General features: G+C 49.1%; 1 protein-coding gene across 1 annotated transcript; it reads right to left on the bottom strand.

The window, feature by feature from the left end:
* On the bottom strand, positions 1-26,873 carry FAAH (fatty acid amide hydrolase). Its single transcript, XM_066376150.1, has 15 exons — positions 26,520-26,873; positions 9,512-9,625; positions 8,487-8,621; positions 8,127-8,260; positions 7,841-8,047; positions 7,553-7,593; positions 7,201-7,325; positions 5,091-5,216; positions 4,498-4,595; positions 3,302-3,401; positions 2,978-3,018; positions 1,943-1,982; positions 1,359-1,467; positions 686-831; positions 1-398 (listed from the first exon to the last, which is right to left on the bottom strand). The coding sequence occupies exons 1-15, from the start codon at positions 26,712-26,714 to the stop codon at positions 270-272; spliced, it is 1,740 nt and encodes a 579-aa protein (XP_066232247.1). The 5' UTR covers positions 26,715-26,873; the 3' UTR covers positions 1-269.
* Between the last annotated feature and the right edge of the window lie 485 nt (positions 26,874-27,358).

Genomic DNA, 27,358 nt, shown 5'->3' with positions numbered 1-27,358 from the left:
CCATTTCCTTTTTTTTACTATTAGTGGGCTTTTGCCCATGTCATATCCACTGGTTGCCACATGGGGAGAGGATCAGGGCAAAGATTGGGGCCCAGATAGAAAAGCAAGGTCCAGACTCGGGGGGTCTCGGCTTCTTGGAGACATAAGGAGGAGGAAGCCTCTGCCCACAGGTGAACATTTCCTTGCAAGGTGGCAGCTGTGCCCTAAGCAGGCTGGGCGCAGATCAAGGGGGTCCTCCGGAGCCAGCGGGGTGGCTGGGCAGGCAGCAGTCAGAATGGCCGCTTCTCGGGAGTCATCAGTTGCTCCACCTCCCGCATGAACCGCAGACACAGCTCCTCCTGCCAGGGCAGAGCCACGCACTGCACGGCCACAGGCAGACCCACACTCTTCGTCATGGCCTGCAAGGGACACAGGGATCAGGATGCGAGGTAGTGAGGCAGGACCCCAGCCCGGGTCCAGGAAGCACCCTAGCGGGAGAGCAGGGGCAGCATAACAGGGCCAGGCCACAGTCTTTAGGGGTCTTGCATTAAGAAAGACAGGCAAGAAAAAAGAAAAAGAAAAGAAAGAAAAACAGACAAGGTCTACATGTGCTTACTATTTCTTCCACTGCAGCTAGGGTTAGTGTATGGGGGAGTCCAGGGGAAGGGAGACCCAGAGTTGGCCAGGCCAGTCCCCCTGAGCTCACCTTCTGTAGCTCCTTGTCCCAGGTATCTCCAAAGTAGCCTCTGTAGTGTTCCATCTGGGCCTCATCCTCAACAGTCACGGTGGTGACAGGCACCACCCCCGCTGGGAAGTCCAGGCAGTTATAGAGCACAGTGTAGCTGATGGCCCCTGAGACACAGTGCAAGTCGCTTAAGCAGGCCAGAAGACCTTCCGTGCCAACTGTCCTATCTGCACCTCAGTCTCCCACCCCGTGAAGTGGCACCTGATCTCCACAGAGAGGGATAGGCTCTCTCCCAGGGTTGAAACTCGGGTGAGTGACAGAGCCAGATTCAAGGCAAGCCGGAGAGGCTGCTGAGGTTTGCCCTGTGCCCTTGCCCTGCCTGGAATGCTGTTCTTATTTTCTTGGCCTAAATCCCACGTGGACTTCAAATACCACCTCTCAAAACCATAAACTTTGTGACTCAAGACCTCCAATTTGAATAGTGTGGAAGAGAGAGAGCTCATCCCCCACAGGGCATCACATACAACTCCCACCTCTAGCCAGCCAGGCTGTGAGCCCGCACAGCCAGGTCCTCCCCCAGGGCTCCGCTTCCTCTACAATACTTCCCAGCAGCCCCACCAGGGACAGGGCTAAACTCAAAGAAGGGAAAGAATGGGTGGGATTGTCAGAGGCATGGTGAAATGGAGGGTCTCACCTGAGGCCTTGCCTGGAGTATTCAAGTCCATAGCAGGGCCCAGCATGGGGGTGAGCAGCACATCCAAGTCCAGTGCTCTCCACTGGGCAATCACAGAGCTGCGGTACATCTGGGGAGCGCACCACCACAGCAGGTGAAGCACTCAGACACAGTCCATCCCATAAACTCTCCAATGCAGGACTGTGGCTGGGGTGGCTCTGGCCCCAGCACGTGCCCAGAGATCTGGACTGAGCTACAGTGGGATGGAGGTCCTCGGGGCACACAGGTATGGCTGCCTTTAGGGGGAAGTGATTTCTCCACCTCCTCCACGAACTGTAGACACTATTCTTCCTTTCAGGACAGGGCCACATAGTGCTACTCCACAGGCGGCACCAGATGGGCAAAGAGGCTGACCCAACCCCCAAGGATGTACATTTGGGTGAGGGCCAGAGAGCAGGGACAAGCAGGCCAGTCTGGGGAGGGGGAGGGGGAATCACAGGCCGTTCCAGACCAGTAGAACAGATGTCCAAGAGACCCCACTGGCAGATGCCCTGTCCATTCCCATCGCACCCCACCCTAGTCTAGTCCAGGGGCTCCGGCCTCACCTCAATCCTGTGCTGCAGTTCCCAGAGCTTTTGAGTGGACCTGGTAGAGGAAGGGAGGTCACTGGCCATGATAATCAGTCACAGCATGGGAATTAGCAACATCAGACCCCTACTCTTAACGCCTCCCAAATCCCATTCCTGCAGGGACCCTTCCCCACATTATGGGAGCTCTGACAGGGCAGCAGAACAAGGCAGAAGTTCAAATCCCTACTGTCCTGTTGAGAAAATCGGACCCCAACAGGGCCTTAGTCTGGGTCACTTGGTGACTCACAACAGAGCCAGGACCAGACCAGGCCTCATCCCTAGCTACCCTTAGGAAAGGACAGAGCTGTCAGAAGTCCTAAATGCCCAGTTGTGAGAGAAGGAGCAAGTCCACAGGATGTCAGGCCTGAAAATGGGGCAGCTTGTGCCCTTCTTTTCCCACTCGAGCCATGAGGGGCAGATAACAGCCAGGGCAGCTCAGTTCAGCTCAGATCTCTAAGAGCAGCAGCCCTCACAGGGTCCCCACTACCCCTTCTCCCCTGCCTCACTGCAACTCCTTCCTGATCCTTCCCACGCATGCCCCAGCCCCCTCTCCTCCCCTCCACCGCTCCCGCCCTCTTGTCTCCCTCGGGACTTTGCTTTCCAGCCAGGCCTGGACCTTGCTAAGACAAATTCGAGGTCCCATCTGAAGGCCACAGAGGGACTGTATAATAGACTCTAACTCAAGATCCCCAACTTGAATAGTGTTGGGGACAGGCAGCTTCCATCCTCAGTACTAGTCAAGTTGGAAATCGTAAATATCAGAGTCGCCACCCTGGCTTGGCCACTTCCAGTCTCAGGAGCTACTTCCCACCTATTTTCCTGCCACTTAGGGTGAACACACAATACAATGTACAGAGATGTGTTGTAGAATTGGGCACCTGTAACTTGTATAACTATGTTAACTAGTGGCATCCCAATAAATTAAATTAACAAAAAAGAAAAAAAAGAAACCACTTAAACCCATATCAGCGGAAGAGAGAGGCAGTCATCTGGGCATGAAAATATTCTTACCGAGACTTCATGCTGCTGAGACAGGCTGCCAACCTTGGTTGCTGCAGAAAGAGACAGCTTTGGGCCAAGTGCTGACAACAATCTTCGTTAGGCCAAGCCACTCATGCCTCCTCCCTCTGCCCGTCCCCCCAGGTCCCAGGCTGGCACCCCTTTCAGCATGCAGACTGACTAAAGATGACAGGGAATGGGAGGAGGAGAGGAGTCTGGGTAGGGGCTGGAAAGAAGACACCGTGCCTGCCCAAACCAAGAGAGGCTAAGGAGAATGGGGAAGAGCCCAGCGGCTCCCTCTCACCCACCCCGCCCCTCCACTCCTTGTGCCCTCACCAGAGGTTTCAGCAGGAAAGCCAGCAGTCCTTTAAGCCACCTAGGCACCTTCAGAATCAATACTAGGTTCTTCAAGCAGGGATCCACGACATCACCTTTGCTGGGATACAAACGGTCCAGTCCAGGCACTCCCATCCCAGACACCCCTCCTTGCACCCCCATCCACTGCAGCCGCCTCCCATTTTCTACTCAGCAACCCTTGAACCACCTTCATTGCCAGAGTCTGGTAACCATCAGTCCTCAATCCTGCCATCTGCCTTATTTCAAACATGTGGCCTGTTAACCCTTCACTATGCCTGAGCTCTGCCCACCCCACCCCCGGAGCTCCCCAGGCAGGACCCCGTGTCGCACTCCCTGGCAAACTCAGCTCAGAGCAGTAAGGACTAAAGACAACATCTCCTTGGCCAGGACTTTATACCGAGGGGACCCCCTATTGGTGATGCCAGCCTGGAGGCACCAGTGGGGCTGTCCAGAGTGGCCCACCCAAGACGCTTGTCTTTGAGGCTGTCTCTGCTTCTAGATCTCAAGGAAAGGTCTCAGGTGGCTGATCCTGAGCAGCACTGCCAGGGCCGGAATTAGGGGTAGCACCTCCCACTGAAGCCTGGACCATACTTGGCTCCTGGGGGAAGTTCAGTCAGCCCAGACACGTCACCATGAGGCACCGTTACAGGTTTGTCCTCTGCCTCTGTCAACCTTTAAGGTCTGAAAACATTCAAGTGGAACCAGCTTCTCTAAACATGAGCTCTGCAAAGTCCCTTAAAGCAGGTCTGGTCCAACCCACCGAGTTTACAGAAGAGAAAACTCGGGTCCTGCTCAAGAGGAAAAGATATGGCTCAATTCAGAAGAGCCTGGAATCAACATGACCTCTAGACCCCTGCCCTCCCTTGTCTCTCAATCTTTCCCATATCCTGCCTCCCAAAGAGCTCAGCTCAGGGCCAGGCCACAGATGCTCAATCCAGCTCCCCCTGCACTGGCGTCTTTCCAAAGTCTCCCTAGTAAGGAGCCTCCAAGTTCAACCTGCAGCTGCAGATACACCAGGTCCCTGCCCAGAATGCTTTGTCCTTTTTTGTTCAACTGAGGTCTGTCCCCCATCTTCAGCCAGGTGGCCTGTCCTTGGGGTTTCAAAGCCCCCTGCTGCTCTCTCTGAGTCTACCCACGTCCCAATCCCACCAGAGACCCTGAAGCTCCTCACTCACAAGTTCTGTAGGAAGCTGCTGCCACCATCACTGAACATACCGCCCATCCACAGGTTCTCCACAGCACAGGGTATGTTGTTTGGCAGGAAGGGAACCAGCTGCAGGGATTGAAAGGTACGTAACCCCCATACCTAGAAACCCTTGGATCCCGCCATCTCTACGCTGCCCAGGTGGCCTGAGGATGGACAGGACCAACTCTCCACACAGTGGAGCCACAAAGGTAGCCTTACTGGCCAATGAACACTCCCTGGAGCCACACATAAACTTAGCTGAGATGAGTATACGGAAACACACCAGCCCACATCTCAGGGCCCCGGGAACCTATGGACAGCTATGTACCACCGGCCATGATTGATGAGGCCCTGCCGATGCCGTTCTCACCCAGCCCTGCATGGAGCTGAGTTCACCATCAATCACTCACCCCAGCACACCTGATTAGCCCTGTATATACTAGTGCCACAGGGACACAGGTCCTACCCCAACCACAAAACAGTCAGCGTGCGAGGATGCCAGGAAAAGGTGGCAGCCACGGTGCCAGGAAGGCTTCCCTGAAGACAGGGCCACACCAGGACTTCTGAGCTCCACAGCCGTACCGTATGACCAGCAGCCTCAAGTCTCTCCTTGGTCTCCAGCAGGGCCCGCTTCATGGCTGGGGTGGGCATGGTATAGTTGTCTGTCTCATAATACCCCACACGCAGGGGCCGAGAGCTTGTATAAACCTGGGGACAAAATACAAGAGTCAGAGTCAGGTCAGAAGAGGGTGGCCCGAGGTGGGGCTCCCAGAGATTGGAAACTACTCGGCCTGGCAGCTGACAACCTGTATGCCCTGAACATGCCTGCCAGTAAGGCCAGCCCCTTTCACAGAAACCTTCACGATGCCTGCGGGAAGGGGGGGGGGGGGCAGAGCAAGTCTGATTGGTCATATGAGGAAACTAAGATTTCAGATAGGAAGACAGGCCTAGAGTGGGGCTGAAACTTGTCCAAGGCCACCTAGTGCAGAGTGACGATACTAGGTCCAGAACCCAGGCATCCTGTCTTTTGAGCTGAAGTTCTGCACTTCCTGTTTCAAGAATGCAAATCTTAATCCCCATGGTAAACTGTTCAAGACCTCAGGACAAGACCCCATTTCTACCTCTCTTCCCTCTCAGGGAGGAGTTCAGGAACCACTGGGTTCACTTAGAACATCCTCCTCTGCTGGGGAAGGGAAGCTTACCCCATCCAGCTCAGATTTCCCACTTGCCAAGAAACACAAGGCCCACTCTCCTGTCCGGGGGCCCTCAGCCTTTCCAAGGCAACATGGCCTGGGTGAGCAAGAAAAGGAGCACCAGGGCAGAGTTCTTCAAGCTGGCAACCCCGTACTCAAGCTGGTGAGCCTCACTCAAGCCAGATGAGCCCACATTCAAGCCAGCAACCTTGGCGTTTCAAACCTAGGACCTCAGCATCCCAGGTCAACGCTCTATCTACTGCACCACTACCTGGTCAGGTATGTCTTTCATTCTTGAAAGACCTATGAACTTTAACAGAAGTATCAAATGACAGTTTATACTCTAAGACTCCTTAAATCCCTCACCTCAAAATCCTCCCCTTGCTATGTCCACTAATCTTAAACTATTATTATATCATGATCCTTAAAAAAAAAGAGAGAGAGAGCATGTTAAAATATCTGCCTTAAACCAGACTTCAAAATCTTTTTTTATTTTTGTGACAGAGAGAGAGACACAGAGAGAGGGACAGACAGGAAGAGAAAGAGATGAGAAGCATCAATTCTTCACTGAAGCACCTTAGTTGTTCATTGATTGCTTTCCCATATGTGCCTTAATGGGGGTGGGAGGGGGGCTACAGCAGAGCTAGTGTCCCCTTGCTCAAGCCAGCAACCTTGGGCTCAAGCCAGTGACCATGGGTCATGTCTATGATCCATCACTCAAACCAGTAACCCAGTGCTCAAGCTGGGTGAGCCCATGCTCAAGCCAGCGACCCCGGGGTTTCAAACCTGGATCCTCCTCGTCCCAGTCCGATGCTCTGTCCTCTGCGCCATCGCCTGGTCAGGCCAGACTTCAAAATCTTAACATATATCCCTACTTTCCACCCCCACCTTCACCCACCTTTTACCCCCACCCCTACGTACCCTGGTGCTACTAAAGTTCTGTTGAGGCAGCATTCTCCCTCACCACAGAAATGAATAAACTCAGCTTTATCTGACCAACAGGTTGTTCTGGTGGTATTTTGCGGAGCCAACATCCAATACCTCCCACAGACTCCAGCTTTTTCTGGCAGGGAGACAGCTCTGCCTTTAACTGTCCTTAACTCATTCAGCCTACATGCCAATCATTACAGTGGAGGCTGGGGATATGGACCTCCACTATCTGCTAAGGGTCAAACACAGAGGAAGTACAAGAGCTATTCTCGGTGCTGGGAAGTGGCTTCTCAGAGACAGCAGCAGAGGCTGGGCTAGAAGCCAGAGCCTGTCCTCAACAGAGGTTCCCCGCTGCAAATCTGGAAGACTGAGGTTCTAAATGCAGGTAAGGGCTCCATCTGGTGGCTATCTGCAGAGCAGCAGCTGTTCCTGGTCTCGGAGCCAGACGGGCTGGTTTTAAGAAGACAAGGCTTCCAAGGCCTGTCCACACTGCCTGGGGTTACTCTCTAAGCTCAGAAGCACTGGTGATAACTGAATCCAACATCATGCCCACCCCTATGCCTGCTCACCTCCTCCTTGAAGGGCAAGGGAGGCACGCTGGGGTCCAAGCGGAACATGTCCTCACACAGCAGTGCTCGCATGCAGAGTGCCAGGCTCTCCACGTCCCGGGCCATGGGGCCAACTGAGAACGGCACTGTTGGGTGGGGAGGGGAAGAAAGAGAGATACTCGGCCCCAACGGGCTCCAGGGTTGGGTCCAAGCAAGGGCTTGGCCATGGCCCAAGAGTGCGGGCAGAGACAAGGAGGTAGGAAGTCAGGCCTACAGTGGCCTGGGGGCCAAACTCTGCCCCAGGAGAGGCAGGGGCAGAGGTGGATCAGGCAGACCCCCCTCCTCCAGGGCACTAGGGAACCACAGACCTCACCTGCCACCTGTCCATAGTAACAGCCCTTCAGGCCCATCTTGCTGGATAAGAAACACAAGATGTTGGAAAACAGGAAATAGCCAACCTCTTCCCCACTCCACACCCATACAGCAGCTTGGAACTCTTACCACTTGGAAACTAAAAACCAGGGCCAGTGGTGTTGTGATATTCCTTCCCAGGAAAACCCAGTGAGGGCACCCCTGCCTGGAGCCCAAGAGGTAGGAAGCTAAGCCAAGGTCACATGGTGAGGGACCTACAAGCTTCCTCCACCCACCTCCAGCACCATACCTGAGGCGGTTCGCTGTGGGCTTGAGGCCACAGATGCCACAGAAGGAGGAGGGGAAGCGGATGCTGCCCCCAATGTCAGTGCCTAAGCCCAGGAGGGAGCCTCCAGCTGCAATGAGGGCCCCTTCACCACCCGAGGAGCCCCCTGGGGTCTTGAAGGACTTCCATGGGTTCGTGGTCTTGCCGAAGAGGGGGTTACTGCAGTCATAGCTGGAGGATGCAGGAAATGGGTCATCCAAGTCACACTGGCACAGGTGACCCAGCTTCCACTCCATACCCGAGACCCAACCTGAACATGGACTGGGGGACGTTGGTGAGCACGAAGGGCACAGCGCCCTGCAGCTTCATCACCTGCACCACCACACTGTCACACTCTGCTGGTACCCCCTCGTTCACGCTCAAGCCCAGGGTTGAGTCCTGGCCCTAGAAGGAAGGATGGGCACCAAGAGGGACAGGGCTGATGAGTCGGGGCCCCTCAGCAGCACAGGACTCCTCCCACCACCCTCTCACAGGCCATGGCAAGGTACACCACGGTGCCCGCTCAGTGCCTCTGGACTGACACTTCCTCTGAGGGCCCAGGGTAACCCAGGACACAGAGCTGGCTGGCAGGGATGGAGGAAGTCGATACTGATACGAAGGCAGGGCATACCTTGTAGCCAAAGCACTCTTTGAGGCTCAAAGGGACGCCGTAGAGCAGGCCCTGCCTTGGGGCCTGGGACAGCTGAGTCTCACTGTCTTCCAGGTAGGTGATCACACAGTTGGTCTTTTTGTTCACTTCCCAGGCCTAGGGGAGGGAGAAATGAACATAAGGCAGAGAGAGGCTGGCCTTTAAAAGAAAATTGTGGTAAAATATACATAACGTAAAATTGGCCTTTTAAAATATACCCTGGGGCCCTGGCCAGTTGGCTCAGCGGTAGAGCGTCGGCCTGGCGTGCGGGGGACCCGGGTTCGATTCCCGGCCAGGGCACATAGGAGAAGCGCCCATTTGCTTCTCCACCCCCACCCCCTCCTTCCTCTCTGTCTCTCTCTTCCCCTCCCGCATCCAAGGCTCCATTGGAGCAAAGATGGCCCGGGCACTAGGGATGGCTCCTTGGCCTCTGCCCCAGGCGCTAGAGTGGCTCTGGTCGCAGCAGAGCAACGCCCCAGAGGGGCAGAGCATCGCCCCCTGGTAGGCAGAGCGTTGCCCCCTGGTGGGCGTGCCGGGTGGATCCCGGTCGGGCGCATGCGGGAGTCTGTCTGACTGTCTCTCCCCGTTTCCAGCTTAAGAAAAATACAAAAAAAAAAAGAAAAAGAAAAAGAACAGGCTAAACTTGGTGACCAATAGGGTGGGGGCAGGAGGGAGAGGGAAGTCTGGGCAGAAAGCCAGGTTTCTAAGACAACACAACATGCTCAGTGTCCCCCTCCTCCCCATACACCCAGAGTCAGTCTCTCTCCTTTCTCTCTCTCTCTCTCTCTCTTTCTCTCTCTCACACACACAGCTCTGGCTTCTTCCTTCCCTGGCAGCCCCTGGCCCTGTGGTCCCACCATGGACCTCAGCAGGATGAACTCCAGGCCAGGTTTTCCACACAGCCTGTGCAGAGAGAGCAAATAGGAAGAAGCAGGGATGATCACTGGCAGGCCTTGGTTGGTCTTGGCTCACCTTACCTGCCCTTACCTGGCCTTGGCTGGCCTTACCTTTTCCACGTAGGTGAAAAGTGCAGCCTCAGGGGACAGCTCCCCACTGTGTAACTTCTGCACCAGTTGAGGCAGGGTCAGGGCCAGCAGCGCCTCTGAGTCCAAGCTGGGGTTCTGGGGAGATACTTCAAATCAGTCCCTCACTCCCTGCAGGCTCCACATGCCATGCCTGCAAGTCCCCAGACCTACTAGGCAGATGTTCACTGTCACGTGCCAATCCATGACAGACATGCCCACCTACAAATCTGACACCGTGAGCCATGCTCAAAGTTAAACACTTAGGTTCTGTGAAAGATGAAATGACAAAGAGTACACTGCAAATATTTGCAAACCACATATCCAACCAAGGAGTAGTATCCAAGTGTACAAAAATCCTCAAAATGCAACAGTGAAAACAAACAATCCAATTACAAGACAGGCAAAGACACAAACAGGCAGGCATTTCATTGAAGAAGATATACAGATAGCAAATAAGCAGATGAAAAAATTAAAATCATAATGAGATATTATGACACATACATGAAAACACCTTAAACTAAATATAAGAATGGTCCTAAGTGCTGCTAAAAGTGGAGGGAAACCAGTCACTCATGCATCATCAACGGTGCTTTGGGGAGTTCCACAAGGTGCAGGTTGGGAGTGAGCAGATAATTAATAGGCAGACAAATAGTTTTAGATAGGAAACAAAATCGGGTGCAGGTAGAGGGTGGTCAGGGAAGAGCTCTCTAAAAGAGAGACCATTTGATCAGACCCCACTGCCAGGCCTCAAAGGCTCTCAGAGTCCCTGGGTTCAGCAAACACAGCTGCTTCCTCCTCAAGGGTACTGGGCTAATTATAATTTGTAAACAGGTGCTACAGGAGATGTGAGTCAGGGCCACCAATTCTCACCTCTATGGCCTCTTGCTCTTGTCAAAGCCTTCAGGGGCCTCCTTGTTGCCAAATCCAACAGAAACCTGACTGTTTATTTCGCTCCATATCTCATTGACCACACTTCAGCTTTCTTCAGTTTTCTCCTGGGCCTGGAGATGCCACCTTCCCTGATTTTCCTCCTGCCTTTCTGCTATTTCTGTCATCCTCTTATTCAGTCAGTCAACAAACATTTTCTATACACCCATTATGTGTCAAGAACTATGTTAAGGGGCTATGAATTTACAAGTAACCAAGACAGGCAAGTCTCTGCTTTCAGAGAGCTTACATTCAAGAAAATAAACAAATTACCAAATAACGAACAGAATGTGGTTAAGTGTGAGAAAGCAAATAAACAGAGTGCTGTGATGGAAATAACAGAGAAGTTACCCAGAAGCCATGGGCAGGTCTCTCCTAGAAGGTGACATTGCAGCTATGATTTGAAAGATGAAAAGGAGCTAGACAGGAGGAAGACAAAGGCTCCTTGAGTTTCCCTCTGGGCACCTCTTCTTCCCTCTCTGATGCTGTGAGAACTCACTCCTTCTGGTGGCGTCCACTCCAGGCTCTCCACCTACCCTATGGCCTTCTGATTGTCCCCTCCACCCAGCCTGACCAATGGAGCTCAAATCCAGTTGCTGCATTATTCTCATTGGTGCCCACCCTCTCTGCGTCCTTCCCGGAGCTGACTCCCCCACTTTCCACCTTCCTGTCCTCCTCTCTGTGTACCCTCACTCAGGGAAGGGCGCTGCGTCCATCCAGGTGTTCATCCAGGTGTTCGAGTGAGAAAACAGGAGTCATCCTGGACTACTCCCTCTCCCTCCCATCTGTATCCAATCAGCCACCAAGCCCCCTAAGCAGCTCTGGAAAACAGCCACCTCTGCATCTCCTCTACCAAGACCCTCACTGGTGCTCATCCTTCCTGACAGGTCACTCAGGGGCCACCTGGCTGGCTGCTCTGCCCAAGTCTTGTCTCTCCCACCGACCCTTCCTGCTAGCCCAGAAAGTGCAAAGCCCAACCAGGCCTGGCCTCTCCCTTTAGAACCACTTTCACACCACAGCTCCAGAGCCTGTTCCAGGAACAGAGCCTGTTCTAGGAGGTGCTGCCAGGCGTAGTCCTGTCAGACTCCTCTGCACCCTGCAATGTGACACCACCTGCTCACATCCACCACGCCCTCCCCCGCCCCTCCCCCCCACCCCGGAGCTGAGCATCCTCCACACACAGCCATCACCCAGCCTCTGTACCCCAGCTACAATGTCAGCCTTGATTTGTTAAACGGATACAGTACTTACTTGTTTTTTGTTTTTGTTTGTTTTAAATAATACAGGGAGCTACAAAGAAGAAAAAATGGATCCTAGATCTCTTTCTATACACAGTAAATAACCCCTGGAATATTTTTTTTAGTACAGATGCAGTTCAATTTACTTACTTTTACAACATATAATTAATTCCAAAGGATTAACTTCTTTGTTGGTATAACAGCTTTATTGGTTCAAATCAAGACATCACATGTTCTAGCTCAGGGGTAGTCAAACTTTTTTTTTTTATTCTTTTTATTTTTTATTTTTTTAGTCAAACTTTTTATACCTACCGCCCACTTTTGTATCTCTGTTAGTAGTAAAATTTTCTAACCACCCACCAGTTCCACAGTAATGGTGATTTATAAAGTAGGGAAGTAACTTAACTTTATAAAATTTATAAAGCAGAGTTACAGCAAGTTAAAGCATATAATAATAATTACTTACCGAGTACTTTATGTCGGATTTTCGCTAAGTTTGGCAGAATAAATCTTTATAAAACAACTTACTATAGTTAAATCTATCTTTTTATTTATACTTTGGTTGCTCCACTACCGCCCACCTTGAAAGCTGGAATGCCCCCTAGTGGGCGGTAGGGACCAGGTTGACTACCACTGCTCTAGCCCATCATGATGATGCAATATGAAGCTCTTCCCTGGATATTTTTTTAAAAAGTATACAAAATGAAAAGTGAACATTCCCCCATCTCTGAGACCACCCTGCCCAGTCCCTCTTCTGAAAACAAAACCACAGTTAACAGTTCCTGATGAAAATTTATAGAAAAAAAAAGTTTATGAAAACCCACAATGTATGTAATTGTTGATATATGTTCTGTTTTTGCACAAAGGGATCATACATGTACACATATTTAGCCTTTCTCACCTCACCATGAAAATAGCAAGATTTCTTTTTTCCCCGATTATATAAATATGTGATCACTGTTTAAAAAAGAAAAAAGAAATGTCTAATAGTATGGGGAAGAAAGTAAAAATCACCAGAGGGCCTACCACACTGAGATAATTACCAATGACAGGCTGGTTGCTACCATTTCCCACTTTGCTACAAGATGCCCACTGATAGGGTTGCAAGTGGGGGCCATGATCCCCTCCTCCCTTAAGTGGACAAAGGGACATTGACAAACTAGACGTTCCAGATCATCTTCCCCCAGGCATCTGGACTGACTCACCTGGGTGTGGAAGGTCCCCTAGCTTACTTACGGTTAATCCCCACCCCCACCCCACCCCCACCCCACCCCCACCCCACCCCCGTAATGACTACCAGCCCCCACCCTTGAATCCCCTCTTTAACCCTACCTGTTAAATCGGCTGCTGACCTCCGCCTTAGGAGTCAGCCCAGCAGATGGCCCCCTAATAAACTTTTCTTGCCTGAACTCAGGTGTCCTCCTTCAGCCGACCTTACACCCACAAAGTTCCTGTGCGCCTCACTAGAAGCTATTAGCAAGCTCCCCTCCATTCTCAGCATAAATTTATAATTCTTTCCTATGTTCTTTCATGTTGTAAGTTGATGACACTGTTGGTAACAGCTATTTTAAAGTCCTTAACCAGTTATCAAGAAGCTAAGACATTTTCTCTTTCACAATACAACAAAAGTAAGTCTGCTCCTCCAGCTGACTAATCTGTGAACATGGGGGAAATTAACTTTGTATGGAGAATGCAGGAAAATACACACATAACTTCAAACTGAGCGTGTGGCCATTCTGTATGCATACTTTCCTTTTTTAAAAAAATTTTTTTTATTTGAGAGAGAGACATCAATTTGTTTTCCACTGATTTATGCATTCTCTGGTTGATTCCTTGTAGGTGCCTTGAGTGGGTGAGTGGGTACAGAACCCACAACCTAGGCATATGGGATTGACATTCTAACTAACTGAACTACCCAGCCAGAGCAATCTATAACTTCTTTAGTGAGAGGTTTTAAGGCAGCCCTGACCATTGTTCTTGTGCATCTCGGTTAACACACCTTTGAAATACCGGAAGTTAATACCACTGGAAAGGGACTGTTAACCCTAAAGGGAGCATAGAATCTTATCATCTGTTCTGTACAAATGTTGATCGACTTACAACCTATGCGACTTGCAACCTATGCAACTTACGACCATTCAACTTTACGACCACAATCACTAGCTACGACTGCTCCACGTCTGGCAGTGCAAGCGTTGCCCAGCTGGGCGTAGGACAGTGCAGACCAGCTTCCGGCAGCACTACCATCTCCACGTGCACCATTTCAACTGTTATCCCAGACTTGGTACAGCAATTTGTGTTTTGTGTCTTGGATATTTTTCATCAAACCCCTCCCAAGATGTCTACCAAGAGGAAATTGTCTTTGCAAATATTAAACCAGTTGTACTGGTAATGCAGTGTTTTACTTAAACCTGATGAATTTGTAAAAATAAGAAACAAAATGGTGTAGAGATGATACAAATGGCATAAAATGAACAAAGAAAATTATGATATATAACAATAATGAAAGAAAATTATGATAAAATATGACTTAAAGATTTTTATAACATCATTTCACAGTACTGTACATATAGCCTACTCAACTTACGACCAAATCATGTTACGACCAGTCTGTCAGAAACAATCGTGGTCATAAGTCAAGCACTAGCTGTAATCCAATCCCTGCTTTGCTTCCTCCAGCATTCCTTATGGCCCCTTCTTAATTTTAAATGCATAAAAGAAGCTGAAAAATTGTTACTCTCTAGGGCAGCAATTTTTTTTAACATTTTTATTTTTTATTTATTTATTCATTTTAGAGAGGAGAGGGAGAGACAGAGAGAGAAGGGGGGAAGGAGCTGGAAACATCAACTCCCATATGTGCCTTGACCAGGCAAGCCCAGGGTTTCGAACCGGCGACCTCAGCATTTCCAGGTCGACGCTTCATCCACTGCGCCACCACAGGTCAGGCTTCAAAAATTTTTGGTATGCTGCAATTTTTTTTTTTAATGTAACACCTGATTATTTAGTCAGGGGCACTGACCTCTTTTCCCTTATACCTTCAAAAAAAAAGCCTGACCAGGCAGTGGCGCAGTGGATAGAGTGTCGGACTGGGATGCAGAGGACCCAGGTTTGAAACCCTGAGCTCACCAGCTTGAGCGCGGGCTCATCTGGTTTGAGCAAAAGTCCACCAACTTGAACCCAAGGTCGCTAGCTCCAGCAAGGGGTTACTCGGTCTGCTGAAGGCCCACGGTCAAGGCACATGTGAGAAAGCAATCAATGAACAATTAAGGTGTTGCAACGCGCAATGAAAAACTAATAATTGATGCTTCTCATCTCTCTTCGTTCCTGTCTGTCTGTCCTTGTCCATCCCTCTCTCTGACTCTCTCTCTCTGTCTCTGTAAAAAATAAAGAAAGAAAAAAAGGGAAAAAAAAGGATATTTAAAAAAAAAAATGACAACAGCCCTGGCTGGATAGCTCAGTTGGCTAGAGCAGTGTTTTTCAACCAGTATGCTGCGGCACACTAGTGTGCAGTGAAACATGGTCAGGTGTGAGTATAAATACATTTAGAAACTATATTATTAACTATATGTATAATATGTACTGTGTTGGAGTGTCATTTTGTGTCATTTTGGTAGGTGGTGTGCCCCAGGATTTGGTAAATGTAAAAAATGTGCCACGGCTCAAAAAAGGTTGAAAATCATTGGGTTAGACTTTAGAGCATTGTCCTGAAGCACAGAGGTTGTCGGTTTGATCCCTGGTGAGGGCCCACACCGGCACAGATCAGTGTTCCTGTTTCTCTCTCATTCTCTCCCTTCCTCTCTCTAAAATCAATAAAATAAACATTTTCAAAAATGACAATAGACAGCACAACAATAGCCATCTAGTTGAATGCCCCGTCTTGAACCATAAATGTGTAGGTCACATAACAGAGTTGTTTCTTCTTGGCCACGTCACATGATAAGGCTGCACGTGATTGGTTCTTTTTATTTTATTTTATTTTATTTATTTATTTTTACAGAGACAGAGAGTGAGTCAGAGAGAGGGATAGACAGGAACAGAGAGAGATGAGAAGCATCAATCATTCATTTTTCACTGCACGTTGCAACACCTTAGTTGTTCATTGATTGCTCTCTCATATGTGCCTTGACCGCGGGCCTTTAGCAGACCAAATAACCCCTTGCTCAAGCCAGCGACCTTGGGTTCAAGCTGGTGGGCTTTTGCTCAAACCAGATGAGCCCACGCTCAAGCTAGTGACCTCAGGGTCTTGAACCTGGGTCCTCTGCATCCCAGTCCGACGCTCTATCCACTGCGCCACCACCTGGTCAGGCTGATTGGTTAATTCTTAGTATAAGAAGTCCTTATATACAAGTATAAGGACTTGATTTTTTTAAAAGTCACTTTGGAGCAAAAAGGGTAGACAATTACTATTATTATTTTTCTGTAAGTCAATCAAACATATCTATTTTTTGGTCAGGTTGGCAAAATTTTGTTGTTTTAGTCATTAGTTTACATGTGCCGTGAGATGAAAAAGTGAAAATCACTGCTCTGGAGCATTTGAGATCTTGTCCTCCCCCCCACACACACAGTGTATTTGCCTCATATAAACTCTTATAAAAATTCTCTACAGGTTTAGACGTTCCTACATCGACAAATTTTTGCCACTGCTCCTTCTGAACCACCTACTGTCCCAATTTCAGGTATTCTGGATTGTCCTCCCTGTCTTTTTTATTTTCCCTCATGGTTTTCTTTTCTTTTCTTTCTTTCTTTCTTTCTTTCTTTCTTTCTTTCTTTCTTTCTTTTTTTAAGATTTTACTGGTTGATTTTACATGGAGAGGAGAAAGAGGGAGGGGCAGGAAGTGAGAGTATCAACTCATAGCTGCTTCACTTTAGTTACTCATTGCTTGTTGTGTGTACCTTGACCAGGCAAGCCCTGGGTTTTGAACCAGTGACCTCTGCATTCCAGGTCAATGCTTTTATCCACTGCACCACCACAAGCTAGGCTCCCTCATGGACTTCTTTAAATCACTTCTGTTCTATTTCAAGATATTTCTTCCATTTGATCATGTATGCCACTGATACTGGTCTCAACAAAAACTATACTGTCCTTCAATTCACCTACTGAATCATTTTGTTTTAAAGTCAGGTTCAGGCTTGGCCTGTGGTGGCGCAGTGGATAGAACATCGACCGGGAATGCTGAGGTCACTGGTTCTAAACTCTGGGCTGGCCCAGTCAGGGCACATATGAGAAGTAACTAGAAGTTGATGCTTCCAGCTCTTCTCTCCCACCTTCCTCTCTCTCCTATCTCTAAAATCAATAAATAAAATCTTTTAAAAAAATAAAAAAATTAAAAATAAATAAATAAATAAAGTCAGGTTCAACATGGGTTTTGGAGACGGCCAGGAGATGGAACTATAGGTCAGATCCATTGAAGGAAGTGCATTTGTTAGACCAGTGATATTTTGACAAAAAGGGTTGTAACAAAAGTGGGTAAAGGCATTCAAGGTAAAACTACAAATGCAAAGGCCCAGAGGCATAAGCAGTTGTTCTGCGATATTCTATTGATAATGCTTCCTCTTGCCCTAGCCAGATAGCGCTGTTGGTAAGAGCATTGTCCTGAAGCACAGAGGCTGCTGATTTGATCCCCAGTGAAGGCACGGATCAAAGTTCATGTCTCTCTCTCTTTCCCTTCCTCTCTCACTAAAATCAATCAATAAATTTTTAAAAAAAATAATAATGCTCCCTCTTGCAGACTGGAAACAATAGAATCAACTAGGTATTCCATCACCAAAAAAAGGAATTTATTCAGGGAAAAGAAAGTATTGCAATCCAGTGTGTGCAGAAATGGTAAACCATATGCACACACTGATCCAAACAAAGATGGAGGAGAAACTTTATAAAGAAAAAGTGGAAGTTAAAAGGAGGGACTGTTACAATCATAGAACTCTGTTATAAACCTAGGTTTTTCCATGTAGGACTATCCAATGACACAGTGTCAGAACTCCTCCCATAACCCCTAGTTCCTCCACAGGCCCTTCTGGTTATGTCAAGGTTAAAGTTCGTCATTATTTTATCACTCTCTTTGATTTGGAAAGGATTTCAAAACTTCATTTAGAATGTAGGGTGGGGAAATGGGCAAAGAGCTGTTACAGGTTGATAAGCCTCACACGGTCAAAAGAGAGTTACTGGAAACACACCTTACTCTAGAGTTGTTCTAAATCTAGAGATAACTATTTTGTGGTGATTCAGGAAATGTTTATGATTCTTCCCTCCTCCAAAACCACTTTTGGAATACAGGAAGTATCCGGACTCCCAACAGCTTTGTCTGGAGTCTAGCAGGCGGGACCTGTGCTACAAATTGCTGTATTCTCCAAAGGCCTACTCAGGGCCCTGCTTACCTCGGCGCCCCTCTCTATTCAAGGCCGGGCAGGGAAAGTCCGGGAAGAAAGGCTGCTGAGACAGGCCCAAACCAACCTCCCTGTTGATAGATATGTGTATTCCAAACTGCCCTCTTGATGTTCCGCTTATCTGTCAGACCTCACCCTTACTGGACTATCGCCCCTGATACAGAGGAATTCCAAAAAGCTGACAACCCGCCCCAAGGAGGGGCTCTGGACACACCAGGACTTTTGATTCAACCCCCACATGCTTGAAGCCCCCCAAGGAGGAGCATTCCGGACATACCAGGACTTTTGCCTCAGTATCCCCTCAGGCTCTCCCAAACACTATATAACTCGCCCCTAGTCTGTAACCCGGTGCACTTCTCCTGGAGGGGTGCCCCAGCAGGTCTTTCTCCTCTAATAAAGCCTGCACATCTGGTGATGGAGTGCCGTCTCATTCTTACATTTGGTGCCAAAACCCGAGACAGGGTACTAACTGCCTGGATGATCCCTCTTTGCCGTCCAAACTTACAACCAGGGAAGCAATGGGCAGCGGCAGCTCATCCCGGGCTTACTCTCTGATTCTGTTTGGACGTGTAATTGTAAGTCGATTGGCCAGCAGACTAAACCTGTCCTGAACCCCTGCTGGACCAGAAAGGTAAGGAGTTTCTCCCTTCCCCCTCCCCGGTTGGCCTCTAAATTTCTCTCTAAAAACACCCCTTCCTGGTCGGACGGTTTTCTCTGACATGCCTCACGTTTTGCGGGGTTTGACTTTCAGTCTCAGTGGACTGCACAGAAGACTAGGCGCCTAGCCAAACCTCTCCACTCTCTCGGACTTCTCGTCCTCGGAACTCCCTGACAGGTGGTGATGACCTCTATCAGGGACGACTGCCCCACACGGAGATTTCTCTCCTCTTGGGACAGTGACAAAAGGCGGGGACGCCCCCTCTTGCTCACCTGTCTCCACTATGGGCTCTTCAGAGTCTAAGCCTTCTGACCAGACACCTCTAGGATGTCTCATAAAAATCCTCACAAACTCTGTCTCTCAGACCTCAAACCGAAGAAATTAATCTTCTTCTCTAACACAGCATGGCCTCAGTACAGACTAGACAGTGACTCCCATTGGCCTGAAAACGGGACATTCAATTACAATATCCTAAGTAAGACATCTTGACAATTTCTGCCACCGGACGGGGAGGGCATCAGAAATTCCTTACGTGCAGGCTTTCTTCTCCCTTCTCTCCTGTCCTTAATTTCTGTGCCTTCTGTTCTACACGCATGCCGTTTTTGGCCAAAGAAACCTCACCTAAAACCTCTGCTTCTAATCTTTCCTTCTCCGTGAACTCCCAAGTCTCTCCTTCTCCTGCCTGACCCCTGAGGGCACCCCTCTCTTGGGACCCCTCTCTACTCCCTCAGCAAATGTTTTTTGCTGGAGTCTCTTCCCTCCAGAAAGCCCTTCCCTTCACTAAATCCTGTTTTCTCATTCACCAGTCTCTCTTTCTCCTCCCCTGCTGGCCGGGGGCCTCTCCCTTCTCCACTGTGTTCTTCGTCCTCTCCCCCCTCCTTAGAAGCTGTGGCTCTGGCTGCGGTGCCTGTCTCATCTCTGACCTCTCTTCCCTCCTTACAAACTGCAGTTCTGTCTGTCTCCTCTCCGACCCCTCCTCCTTCCTTACAAACTGTGACTGTGCCTCTTTCCTCCTCGCCCTCTCCCCTCTCCTCAGAGCTCTAAATCCTTTTGACTCCTCTGACCATGTGGCGCCACACCAATATTTTAACCTCCTCCTCCTCCTCATGCAGATTCTGACCCTTCTTCTTTCCATCCAGCTGCTCACACTGTCCATCCCTCTGCTTTCTCTCTTCCTCCCCTCTATGCTGACAACTCCCTGCCATCTTGAAAAGCTTAAAAAACCAAAATCGTCTATTGAACTGTATGAGTGAATAATCCGTCTTGTCTCATTGTTTGTCAGAAAATATCTCTAGTATAATTTTAATTGAAACAAGTAAAGCGCGCTCATTTAAACTCCTTAATTCATAATATGTGAAGTCTTTGTTTAATGTGTAACAGTGTCTGTTTCTAAGGCCTTAAACCAATAATTATCCACCTCTTAAACCAGGTTTACTCATCCCCACGGACTCTCCCTGCAATACCCCCATCCTTCCTGTTCAAAAACCTTCAGGGGCTTATCGCCTTGTACAAGCCTTATACCTAATCAATGAGGCAGTAATTCCTCTCCATCCAGTAGTCCCTAATCTCTACAAGTTACTGTCACACATTCCCTCAAACACCAAACACCACTCACTTCATGGTCCTAGACCTCAAGAATGCCTTCTTTACCATTCCTCTACCCTGACTCTTACTTTCTGTTTGCCTTTACCCAGACACTAATACAGCCCAGCAATTTACCTAGATTGTCTTACCCCAGGGGATCAGAAACAGCCCACACCTGTTTCGGCAGGCACTAGCTCAGGATTTAACAGCATGCAATCTCAAAACTAGTACTCTCTTACAATATGTAGATGATCTACTCCTCTGCAGCCCCTCCCTGCCTGCCTCAAGGAGACTCACCACCACCCTTCTTAACTTCCTCACTATGAAGTGATATCATGTCTTCTCTGCTAAGGCTCAACTTTATTCTCAGTCCCTAGACTATCTAGGCATCGCCTTAACCCCCACCACCTGAAGTCTCACCCTAGATCTAACTCAGACCCTCCACAGTCTCCAACCACCTTCCACCACAGATCAAATATTTTCTTTCCTCAGTCTAATAGGCTTCTTTAAACACTGAATTCCCAATTTTGCTCTCTTAGTCAAGCCCCTCAGTGAGATCTTCTGAGCATGGCTTTTAAGGTCTATAATGACCAAAGAAGTAACAGAAAAGGCAAATAAAGCCCAAAAGAAGTCAGGAAATACCGGCTTTTGGCTCCAGTGCCCTAAGGGGCTTCATAGCATTTCATCAAGGTCCTGCTCCAGAGTGGAAAGAAAGGTCATTGAACTGAAGCCTGCCAGGCTTCCTGGCCCCACCAGTGACACACCTGTACTGTGGAAAGAGGGACACGAGAAGGTAAGCTGCCCCCTTGCTCCATGGAAGGAGGGTTCAGTCTCTTCTAGCCCTGCTCCAGCTACCTGTGACCTGACGTTGCCCATCGTGCTGGGAATTGCCACTGAAGGCCTAAGGACATCGTTCACGAGCCTAAGGTATTTCTTCCAAGTAGCAGATAAGCTGATATTTCTTGTAAACACAAGGGCCATCTACTATGCCTTTCTTGAATATTTAAGTTTTATTTATCCCTCAAAGATCTCTACTGTGGGTACTGACAGTCTGACTTTATTGCTTCTCCTTTGTTCCTCTTGTCTCAATGCCCCATGCCTATTGTAGGCTGGGACCTGCTGCTAATTCCAGCTAGAAGCAGTGGTCACTAGGACTTAAACTCTAACTACAAAGTGTAGAAATGTAACCACCCTTTCCCTAAGTACTTGCAGGATTTATAGGTTACTCAGCAAACTGTTCAAAGACTGTCCAAGAGGCACTTCCAGCATTACATCACCCAAGGAGTGACTTTCACATGGGCAGGTCCACACATCGTGATCCTGACAACTCCCACTGCTGCTAAAGTAGAAAAACGGCATGCCTTACTCCAACCACAAACCTGAAGCTGGTTGGTCTACGTATGGCAAATATATGAAAAAACTAAGGACTCTTTTAGTCAGGCTTTGGGAAAAGGGAAACTAGGATAAAAAGAAAGTCAACTTGATTGTCACTAGAAGTTAAAGATTTTTAAATCAAGAGTTCTGACTAGAAAGGAATTGTATGGTTTTGATAATAGAAGGTATAAGGTATGGAAATACTTTTGAAAGAAAAAGGAAAAGCAAGTTGTTATGAAGGCCAGTTATTTCTGGATAAGAAAGTGTATGAAAGCTGAAGGTTTAAGTAAGTTGTAGAAGGTTTGTGCAGGTTATAGGTTTGTACCAAGAAAAAATGATTTGTACAGTCAGAAAACTGTTTTTCAAGAATGTTTAATCAGTCACCCTAGCTAACAATCCTCTACTCTCCCCACTTATTGGGATGACTCTTTCCTCCACCCTGACCATCTGGAGCTCAGAAACAGAGAAACAAAACTGACCCCTTGTCCTTCTATTCTCTATTCACCTCTCAGCCTGCCTCACCCAATCAGGTGCTTTCTACTCGTGTGGGATCACGAGTATATGTATCTCCTTACTAATTGAACAGAAACCTGTACCCTAATCTGTCTCACCCCAAATATCAACCTAATCCCACCCCATGAGCCTCTTCTAGTTCCTAATACACTATCCATCTATCTAAGGACCAAATGAGCTATACAGGTAATTTCTTGTTGCTTTAAAAATTTCTATAAAAGCCTGACCAGGCGGTGGCGCAGTGGATAGAGCGTCAGGACTGGGATGCAGAGGACCCAGGTTCGAGACCCCGAGGTCGCCAACTTGTGCAGGGGCTCATCTGGTTTGAGCAAACATTCCACCAGCTTGAGCCCAAGATCGCTGGCTCCAGCAAGGGGTTACTCGGTCTGCTGAAGGCCCGCGGTCAAGGCACATATGAGAAAGCAATCAATGAACAACTAAGGTGTTGCAACGCACAATGAAAAACTAATGATTGATGCTTCTTATCTCTCTCCATTCCTGTCTGTCTATCCCTCTCTCTGACTCACTCTGTCTCTATAAAAAAAAAAAATTTCTATAAAAGTAGATCTAGGACAGGGAAACTAGCCACACTGCCCTGTCTTATTCCTACTCTCTCTCTCTCTCTCTGAAGCCCAGCGAATTCGTAAACATGGAGTCAGTGGTTTTGCACAACCTAGGTATCTTGACAATTGCCTTTCATTGGTCCACTCACTCTCCTATTTACTTTTCTAACTTTTGAACCCTGCCTCTTATGTTTGTTTACTAGTTTCTTATAGAACTGCATGCAGACCTTCGCGAATCAGAAAATTGGAAAAATCTACCTAACCCTACACATCAACCCTAAAACCTGCCCTCGCGAAACAGAAAAAATCTGAAACCATATATCAGCAAACCTCCTAAATCCTATCTTTCAACCCCTACAGGTCCCCTAACCCTAAAGCTCTCCCGTATCCCTGAAGAACTAGGAGAATAAATAGCAATCACCTCTTAACGCTTCTCAGTCTTTTTACCCTTCACATAGTAAAAGGACAAGATCGCTGGGTCTTCTTGGCTGAAGAAGAGCCTACAAACAGGCATGAAACATTTCTTTTAGCTCAAGCTAACTGCTCTCTCCAGGGCTGCCAGGAAAAAATATCTCTACCTTTACCATGGAATAACTTTCACACACACACACACACACACACACACACACCCGCTATACAACCCTCCTTATCTCTGCAGTCCTGATCTCCAAAAACTTGCCTCTTTCTTTATCAAGTTCCTACAGGCCTGGATGAGAGAAATCTCTAGGATTACCTACAATCTAATACTCTTACACTCCTATTCCCCAATACCCCAAGGAGAACTTCACGAGGAAAATATCAAATAGGTAGGGATGACAGCAGGAAGAAGACGTCCCTCAGCCCGAGAAGTTCCCTCCTGAATGTTCTCCAAACCCCCTTCCTTTTAAACCACACATATTCAATCCTTCTAAAAAACTTACACCAACAGGTTCCCTGTCTCTACAAATCTCCACATGTCCTCCCATTCGAGAGGAACCAGACCAGCATGTCTCATGAGGCTCATCCAGGAGACCATGTATCACCATGTCACTCTGTTCACTTGGCACTAGCAGCAAGCAACTAACAACTATTACCTTAGCAAAATTATTTTACTTCTTAACTCAGGTTTTCGAGGACATCGCCTGGTTCAGACCTTACAGCATGGAAACTGACAACCTTCTTAACTGGATGGGGGACTTGGCTTGGCAAGGTTCCCTTCTCAAGTTCTCTCCAGAAGAAGTAATAATTTTCCAGTTTTTTCTCCTCTTTCTCCTCATCACCCCTTACCATATATTATAAAATTAATAACTGCCTTTCTTTTATATGTAACCACAGAGTTGAGAAATGATAGATATGTGTATTCCAAACTGCCCTCTTGATGTTCCGCTTATCTGTCAGACCTCACCCTTACTGGACTATCGCCCCTGATACAGAGGAATTCCAAAAAGCTGACAACCCGCCCCAAGGAGGGGCTCTGGACACACCAGGACTTTTGATTCAACCCCCACATGCTTGAAGCCCCCCAAGGAGGAGCATTCCGGACATACCAGGACTTTTGCCTCAGTATCCCCTCAGGCTCTCCCAAACACTATATAACTCGCCCCTAGTCTGTAACCCGGTGCACTTCTCCTGGAGGGGTGCCCCAGCAGGTCTTTCTCCTCTAATAAAGCCTGCACATCTGGTGATGGAGTGCCGTCTCATTCTTACACCTGTCATCCAGTGAATCCAGAGTCAAGTAGAGGGTGTCTTAGGATCAGGGACACTCAGGCTGGGGCTGAGTTCAGACGACCTCCTACCTGCCCCCAATGCCTACAAATTATCATCGAGATCCCACCCCTACCCTGGCCGGATAGCTTGGTTGGTTGAAGCATAATTTGGAATGCAGAGAGCAAAGGTTGCTGGTTCTATTCCCCAAACAGGGTACATACAGGAGCAGCAGGATGTGCCTCTCTCTCTCTCCCTGCCTCTCTCTAAAAATATATATATATATTCCAACCCCTTTGCTCAGAACTCAAAACAGTGAGGCTCTTGAGGTATCTTTCCCTTTCTTCTTGTCTTTGCAAAAGCCAAAAGGTAATTTCTTGGCTAACCCTCCTGGCAGAACAAAGCTTTGGGGTTCTGAGGCCAAGCTCTCTTGCCCCAGGGACTGTGTGTAAACAGCTCTTGTATTTCAGGGCCAAAATTTCTGCCCTGGAAGACTCAGTTCTTAAAATTAATGAAAGGTGTAACTCTAGAGGAAAACTAGATTTTGACGCTTGGACTTGAAGTGAGGGAAGACCGACCTTTCCACCACCCTACACTGTTGCCAGTGGTGGTGGGTTCCTTGTGACTGGGAGGGGAGTTCTGTAGGCAGAAACCGTGGACAAATCACTGCCGCTGTCCCACACAGCATTTGGAGCTGACAGAACTCAGCTGGCTGCACAAAAGGACTTGGGGGCCTAAGAAGGAACTGAGTGGATCCCCGAGTGGGACACCAAGGAGCTCAGACAGAGGAAGAGGACTAGAGAGTAAAGAACCTGTGCTCAAGTAGGAGAAGTGACCAGTTTGGATTGAACACCAGGGTCTCCCAATCTGGGCGGAAGGAACCCTAAAAATTGACTGATGGTAGACTTTCCAGCCAGCTTGAGGAGTGGAGGCTGGAACCAGATACATTTCAATTTCAATAAGTAAACAAATAAGACATATGCTGGCCCAAGAATATTATGTAGTAAATTAATACCATTACATCTAGCCAAACCTCACAATCAAGGCTATACCCTGGGGCTGGCTGCCACCCAAGGTCCAATCTCCTTTCCTAATATCTCTCCACTGTTTCTCTCCACTGGAATGGGCCTGGATAGTCCCACTGGGCATCTAGATTATAGTTCCAGCTCAACCTCAGCTCAGAAATCACTTGCTCCTTCTGAGCATCTGTTATGTACAATTTTCTGTGACTCCCTATCAATCTCCCACATAGGCAAACCCTCCTGCCTCTGTTGTCCCCATCAACTGTACCACTTTCCTTCCTACTTGTCACACCGAAATCCTATCAAAACACTCATGGCAAGTCTTTTCTCCCTCACCACATACATCAACTACCACAGGTCAGCATTTTGATTTCTAACTGGGCCAGTGTCTCACATACCTGGAAGACAATCCCCTCTCTAGGGCCCTCCTCCACCCCCCATACACACACTGAGTTGATCCAGAGAGAGAATAGCTTGTTGACAGATCATCCAGGAAAGGGCTAGAACTAAACCTGCTCATGGAAGGGGCTTGTCAGGAGCTGGCCACAACTCCATGGGGAATCCTCCATTTCAGCCTGGCTCTGCCAATAACTCCCTGTGCATTTGGGAAAGTCCCTCTCAGGCCCCTTTTAGGCTCCTCACACGCAAAGGAGTCTGAACCGTAAACTTGCCGGATTCCCTTGGCTATCACTTGGCTTATTCCAAAGTCCTAACACTAGCATCCTATTGGCTCTCACGCCTGCGTTCCAAATCAGTGTGTTGAGATTCTCTGACACGGAGCAAAGCTCCTCTTTTGACCCAGTGCGGCGATGGTCTTCCAAGACTTATCCTGTCTCTTTCGTTTCCCTTCCTCCCCTTGACCCCACCTGGCTCAGAAAGAGAATGGAATGCATTTGAGCAAGAAGGTGTTCCGAAAGTTACAAACCTGCGCTACCACACAGCGGCGCTGCCAGCCACCTGCCCCTCCGCGCGTGTCCGGGCAGCTAAAGGTGTTGCTGGGGGTGTTCCCGCCCGATGCCCTCGGACCCCGACCCCGACCATCACCTGGAGCCGGAAGCGTTGCGCCGCCTTGTCCATGCTTTCTAGGGCCGCTTGCTGTCGCTGTCGCGCCCGGGCCACCGCACCCCGCACGGTCCGGCGACCAGACCAGCGCAGAGCCATGGCCGCCGCCACCAAGCAGCAGGCCAGGGCAGCCCCAGAGGCGCCAGAGAGCGCAGTACACAGTTCGTCCAGCACCATGATCTCCCGCCGCCTAGAGCTGCCGAGAACGAGAGAGATATAGCACTCGTTGATTATGCAGCAAAACCCGGCCTGGATCCTTCCGGATCCGCGCCCGCCTGCGTCGGAGGAGCGGGAGCAGAACTGCGCCGCCCCAAGCCGGCTCGGGAGCGCGCCGTTGCCGGGCAGCGGCCCCGAGGCCCGCGGCGCGCAACGGTCAAGGTCAGGCCCCGCGGCCCCGCTGGGGTCGCTTCCGGCGTCCTCGTGCACTAGGTCAGGCTGAGCTGCAGGAGCAGGAGAGGCACCTGATTCCCGTGCGCGGCCTCAGAAGCACCAGCGTAGCAGCGGTTCGACGTCGCGGCTTGGCCAGGCCTCAGCCCCTCTCACCCCAGAGCCCCAACTCCTGGAAGACGCAGACAGTTGGAGCCCCCGCTGAAAAGACCAACCAAGGGGACTGGGCACAGAGGCAGATTGGGCTCGCGGACCTGAGTAATCGCCGCAAACATTTTAGCTGCATCTTTCCAAGAGAACCTTGGGTCTGGGCTAGCACCATAGGGCGTCCACCTCTCCCCAGCGGAGGCTTCGGGGGTGGGGGGGTTGCGGAGAGGCAGCCCTGGGACCGGCGCATAATGTTCCTCTGGGGCGCCCACCCACTGCCCTCTCCC

This window comes from Saccopteryx leptura, chromosome 3, assembly GCF_036850995.1.
Source record: "Saccopteryx leptura isolate mSacLep1 chromosome 3, mSacLep1_pri_phased_curated, whole genome shotgun sequence".
NCBI lineage: Eukaryota > Metazoa > Chordata > Mammalia > Chiroptera > Emballonuridae > Saccopteryx > Saccopteryx leptura.
The sequence above is the reverse complement of the archived record's forward strand: the minus strand, read 5'-3'. Positions and strand labels throughout refer to the sequence as shown.